The sequence below is a fragment of the Zea mays genome, chromosome 4 (assembly GCF_902167145.1).
Source record: "Zea mays cultivar B73 chromosome 4, Zm-B73-REFERENCE-NAM-5.0, whole genome shotgun sequence".
Lineage (NCBI taxonomy): Eukaryota > Viridiplantae > Streptophyta > Magnoliopsida > Poales > Poaceae > Zea > Zea mays.
In genome coordinates, this window is record NC_050099.1 from 86,400,415 (window position 1) to 86,406,293 (window position 5,879).

Here is a 5,879-nt window from a genome sequence, read left to right on the forward strand (position 1 = left end):
GCTAATTTCATGTACTACGGGGTCACGTTTCGAACACAAACGTCTGATGAGTTCAATTTCTTGCTCAGTCAATTTTTGAACCGGATGGTCGTCATCGGAATCTAAGGCCCGTGCAGCCTCATATGGCTCCTCCTCATTCTCAATCTGAACATCAACACTATTTGAGGTCATGCACATGTGGTCCATATTGGATGATAGGGACATAGAAAGATAAGCACCATTATCTATTTGTTGAACTCCTGCATCGCGTCGATGGAGCAAATACTATATTAAAGTCTCATCAAACGAATTAACGATGCATATGAATAGCGTGTAAAAGACACTTACTAGAATGATCCTAGGTCAAAGGGATCTCCTGGGGGCTACCACAAGATTCAAGGCCCCACAAACGCCATGAACTGGACGAGAAATCTCAACCTCGTTTGGGGCCGATTGAGCATCCGACACAGCAACCACTTCTTCTGGACGCTCAGGCAAAGGAGCTTCACAACGAGATGCATTTGGCATTTGTGGAGATAACCCAACTGGAGCATCGCAATGATCAAAGGATAACTTTCGAACGACCACATCCAAACATGGAGGAACAATCATCATCACAATTTTGACATATTTCACCCAGTCATCTTCAGAGCATATGGAGATCAATCGTCAGAATATTGTACCATATGCAACATGGGACAATAAACCCTCAATTGATATGCCAGGGTCGTTTAAATTGCAACTAATCTCCTCACAAGCTCTAGCGAAAATCTGGCCAAAAGAGTGCCTTTCATCGAACATCACCATCACCTTCTTCATTCCATCAAAACTAACATTCCCATAAACATCTTCCTCCACGCTTCCTCCATGATATAACGTCACTAGGGTGTCTATCTATTGCAAACACGGATTCATAACTCAATAACCATTAAAGATTGTACATGACTAATACTATCAACTAATGCCTAACTAAATACTATCCACATCTGCTAATCTACTAATACCTAAATACTTACTAAGTAATAAATAAGTAATAGCTAATGACTAACTTATAACTATATACTAATACTTATATACTTACTAATCTGATATTGTCTAATTACTTAATACTAACTATATATATACTAAGAAATAATTAATCACATCAAGTAGTTATATAATCGATTAATACTGTGTGAAAAACAGGTATACCTAAGGTCGCGGTGTAGTCAAGCTACCGGTGGCGGAGATGGTGGAATCGGACGGCCTTCTATCTACAAAAAGTAACATAGTAGTCTCAATAAAAAATTATGCAGCACCTCCACTACAAGATGAGGTTTCTAAAACATGCAGAGAAACGAACAACACAATGGATGACATCCACACTTTTCAACACAGAAAACAGCACGAGGCTAACATCTAAGTAGCTATCAAACTATATTCACTAACAACTAAGTAACTATCTAACTATATTCACTAAATATACTAAGCAAAACGAAATAAACTATGTAACTAAACTAACTAAACTAAGTAAATAAACTTAGATTATATAGATGAAAACAGTTTAATGGAACCTATATATGCCTATATATACCTATATATAAGTAATGAAACAGTTAATGAAAACAATTTAATGGAACCATGTAGACCTATATATAAGTAATGGAAACGGTTAACTTAGATTAAATAGATGAAAACAGTTTAATGGAAACAATTAATTTTTTTGAAACAGTTAACTTATTGGATTACACAGGTAGTTATTTATGTTGATAGTAATAGCGAAAACAATTCTCTCCCCTCGATCAGAGCAGCTGCGACCAAGTCCAAGTATATGGAAACAATTTAATGGAAAGACGATAACATACACCAAAAAGAATTCCTGTTTTATAACATAACGACACTTCTTGTTTCTTAGGTTACAAAAAAAATATTGTCAGAATTGTCTCTATCTGAATCTGTGACGCCGAGCTAGGGCCACGTCGACGTCTCGTCAACACTTGACGACGTTACCACATCAGACCTCGGCGTCACAGGCTACAATGTCGAGCTGTGTTGGCTCGACGCCACAACCTATGAAGCCAAATAAAGAGTCCAAAATAAGAAATAATCGTTAAGTAAATGTTATTTTTTTTAAAAAAGAGACTAAAATAAAAAAAATCGGTCGTGTGTCCCTCCCAGCAAGCGAGAGGCGAGGCGGGGCTTTGGACAGAAGCTTCCTTTCGATCCCCGTCGCGATAGCTATGCTTGGTCGCTTGCTTTCGCGCGCCGAGATCTGGATTAGATTCCTTGATTCCCCTGTCACCGCCACAGGCCAAGGCGCAGTTTGTGCGCCACTCTGAAAGCCCCCACCTGAACGCTTGAGACCCAACGCAAAGCTCATCGTCAGATATAATAATATTCTCTCTCTTCCCTTCCCTTCCCTTCCCTTCCCCCTTCTTTTTCTCTTCTCCGTTCAATCAAGAGAGAGGGGAAAAAGCATGCTCCGTTTGCCCTCCTCTCCTCTGACAATTGCTTGTCCTGTCCAAATGCAATTCCTGACGGATCGTGCACGCCGGGGCCGGGGCACACCAGGCAGTGAGATCAAAGCAAGGCAGACGGACAGACAGCGCATCTTTGATGCATATGCGGCCGTGTGTCCACCTATCTATCTTACCTTCACTTCAAAGCAAGTTTTCGTGTGCCGGTAAAGCCAGCATTTGCTCGTGTCGTGAGACGGTGCTGGTGGTGGTGGTGGGGTTCCGAGGGAGGAGAGAATCCATCCGGTCCAAGGAGCAAGCAGGCGAGGAGAGGGTGAGAGGAAACAGCAAGAGAACAACAGCAATGCAATGCGACGCATGCAATGGCCCCGGCCCCCTTTCGCTTCTCTCGTCTCCTTTTTTTTTTAATCTCGAAAGAAAAGAAAACCAAGAAAAAAAACTCTATCCTTTCGAGAGGGGTTGTAGCTGAACTGTTTCGCTTTTGCCGCGCCTACTGCCGAAAGATTCTCCCTCTTTCAGGTCAAAGAAGTGAAAGCAAAAGCAGCAAACGATTGAGGCGGTGCCGGTGGTGACATGGAGGGAGGGGGCGCGGGCGCCAAAAGAAGATGCTGCCATGGCCCGGCCAGGCCCCAGCTGCTGCCCTCACGCGCGGCGCCATATTCCCCCTTGTGTTGTGTTGTGCCTTGCCGCCGATTCGCGGCCCCGGGCGTATCCATACATATACCGCCGGAGGCGGAGACAGGGACGGAATATCTCTGGGCCGGGCGGGGCGGTGGTGGAGTCCCAGGAAAGCAAAGCAACCGACCGACGCAGCCAGCCGGCCGGCCGGCCTATAAGAGCCCCCGCGCGGCTCGCGGTGGCATCGACCGTCGGTCGATCACCCGCTGAGCTTGCTTGTTTTCCTGCCGCGGTCGCTGCTTGGCCAGGACCAGCTGCTTGCTGCCGTCGTCTCGTCTGCGGCTACTCCGGCCTCTCATGCTGGCCACGCCACCGACGCTGCGATACGAAGCGCCGCGGTGGGCACGTCGGAAATGGCATCGTCGCTGGGAGTGGGTGGTCAGCAGCAGGGGCACGGGCACGGGCACGGCGAGGCCAGGGCGCGGCTCAGGTGGACGCGCCAGCTGCACGACCGCTTCGTGCTCGCCGTGGCCCAGCTCGGCGGCGCAGACAGTGAGTCCTCTCTTCTGTCCACCCCTCCATTCACAGTCACAGCCTCACAGGCAGTCCTTTGTCTGATGCTACCGTACCGACGACGTCGGCTTTCCCGTTCCTTGCCATTGGCTGCAGAGGCGACACCCAAGTCCGTGCTGAGGGCGATGGCCGTGCCGGGGCTCACGCTGTACCACCTCAAGAGGCACCTGCAGGTCCGTCCGGCCACCGCCGAATTATTTCTCTCTTGGTTGGTTGATGACGATCGCGCGCTCAACTCTGCCTTGCCTCCTCCTTCCTGATCCATCGACCGTGTGCATGCGGTGCACGCGCACCACACTGCCGCTGCAGAAGTACCGGCTGGTGGCGGTGAGCCGAGGCGTCGCTTCCCCGCTGGGCGACAGCGGAGATGGCACCGACGAGCGTTCGTCCTCGTCCTCGGAGAACCAGCCGGCGGACGAGTGCGACGACGGTACCGTCGCCGAGCCGCATGGCGATTCTTCCAGGAGCGTGGCGCGGATGCAGAGGAAGCTGCAGGAGCAGATCGAGGTAAACGAAACGATAGAGTCCGGTCGGTCGATCACCATTGTCCCGACCTTGTGGTTGTGGCAGTGAAATCCATTAGGTTTCAGGCTTTCAGCCGATTGTGTGCCGCCGGTTCGTGCTTGGCTGCTGATCAAGCCGAGCTCGGCCATTCATGACCACACACATCCATACATGGTGGCAGGTGCAGCGGCACCTACAGCTGAGGATCGAGGCGCAGGGGAGGTACCTGCAGTCCGTGCTGCGCCGGGCGCAGGAGGTCCTCGCCGACCACGGCCTGGGCTCGGCAGCCGGCGCGGAGGCGGAGCTGGCCTCCGCGGTGGACACCGGGTCCCTGTCCTCCTCCTGCTGCTGCTCCCCGACGCGCCGCCGCTCCGCCGACAGCTGCGTGACGTCCTCCTCTTCGGAGGCCGAGAGCCAGGCCCCCGTCGGCGGCGCCACGTGGCTCCACACGTGCGCCGGTACGCGCGACTGCTCCGTTGAGCAACAGCCGGTGCAGGGGGAGAAGAGTACATTCCTGCAGAGGCACGGGGCAGCAGAGGACGGCACTTCGTCTGAGATCGATCCCAACGGCAACAGGTAGGGGACGGAGTCGGAGATCGTGATCGGAAGCATCTCTCTGCTCTGCATGTGCCCAGCGTCGGAGAACAGGGAATGAATGATTGGCGGGGTGGCCTTCAAGGTTGGGACTTGGGGAGGGGGGCCAGGCTTTTGAGCAATGTCTGCTGCTGAAACAGCTACCTGCTCTGCTCTTCGTTCCAGAATATGATGTGCATGTTTATTTTCGTTTATGCGAATGGTTCTTGTGTTTCATGTAAAAAAATTATGACTGCAACTCGAGGAAGGGCCAGCTGCAAATGATGCATGCAGTGTGCTTGAGGTAGCAGTACAATGCAAGGATGATTGCATGGTACAGAACTGTAGTAGCTACTATATTATTAGTAAGATTGTATGCCATCAGTGAGATTGATGCCTTAAGAGGGTAATGGCATGAGAACTGGAAAAGGTTTAGAATGTATATTAAGGCCTCATTTGAAATAGAGGATTAGTAAAAATATATGGATGAGAAAAATGTAGGAATAAAGTTGCATGCCACCTTCAATTTCATAGGAAAATTTTTAAGAGGTTGGACCTCATATTAAAAGTCCTCCCAAATCTCTACAATGCATAATTCCATAGAAATTTTATAGGATTTATAACAACTTAATCCTTTGTTCCAAAGGACCACATAAGAAAACTTTTCATAAGGTTTTAATCCTTTAAAATCCCTTCACTTTTTCCTTGTTCCAAAGGAGGTCTAAGCTTCAAATTCCAAACCTGGTATGAGGTACTGAATAGCGGGTCTGTTAGACCATCTTCAGCAGCTTATCTATACACATGCCCGTATTCAAACTACACTCTATAAATAGTACAATCTACAATATAAAATGATGCAAAACGGTGTTTTTATTGACCATATAGATGCAATGTACAACACTTCACCAATATGGTCATCAAAAACACCTTTTGCACTATTTTGCACTGTAGATTGTGTTGTTTGTATAGTTTAGTTTGAATATGGGTATAAATATGGATAAACTACTGGAGATGGTCTTACAACACTTCGGTGTCACACCCGGATTTAAGGGATAAAGTCAGGTGCATCTCATATATGCGCCAAAGAAGACAACACATAGAATAATAGAGTGTATAGAGATAAATGTTACAATATCATAAAAGTATTTATTACATAGCGGAAGTCTTACAAAATAA

General features: G+C 48.1%; 1 protein-coding gene across 2 annotated transcripts; it reads left to right on the forward strand.

Annotated features, from left to right (window-relative positions):
* The first annotated feature begins 1,901 nt into the window (after positions 1-1,901).
* Positions 1,902-5,184, forward strand: LOC100382520 (uncharacterized). Of its 2 annotated transcripts, XM_020551648.3 has the most exons (4): positions 1,902-3,605; positions 3,723-3,799; positions 3,936-4,133; positions 4,312-5,184. In XM_020551648.3, exons 1-4 carry the CDS (start codon positions 3,467-3,469, stop codon positions 4,708-4,710), a joined length of 813 nt encoding a protein of 270 aa, XP_020407237.1. In that variant the 5' UTR covers positions 1,902-3,466; the 3' UTR covers positions 4,711-5,184. The 2 variants fall into 2 exon arrangements, with proteins under 2 accessions (XP_020407237.1, NP_001168728.1); NM_001175257.1 differs by having other exon boundaries at positions 2,970-3,605; positions 3,936-5,144.
* Positions 5,185-5,879: the final 695 nt, after the last annotated feature.

Bases quoted from the DNA above. Each gene is read 5' to 3' on its own strand.
- LOC100382520 (NM_001175257.1), top strand. From the start codon at position 3,049: ATGGCCCGGCCAGGCCCCAGCTGCTGCCCTCACGCGCGGCGCCATATT. The intron at 3,606-3,722 runs GTGAGTCCTCTC...CATTGGCTGCAG, and splicing joins CCAGCTCGGCGGCGCAGACA to AGGCGACACCCAAGTCCGTG. The intron at 3,800-3,935 runs GTCCGTCCGGCC...CTGCCGCTGCAG, and splicing joins ACCTCAAGAGGCACCTGCAG to AAGTACCGGCTGGTGGCGGT.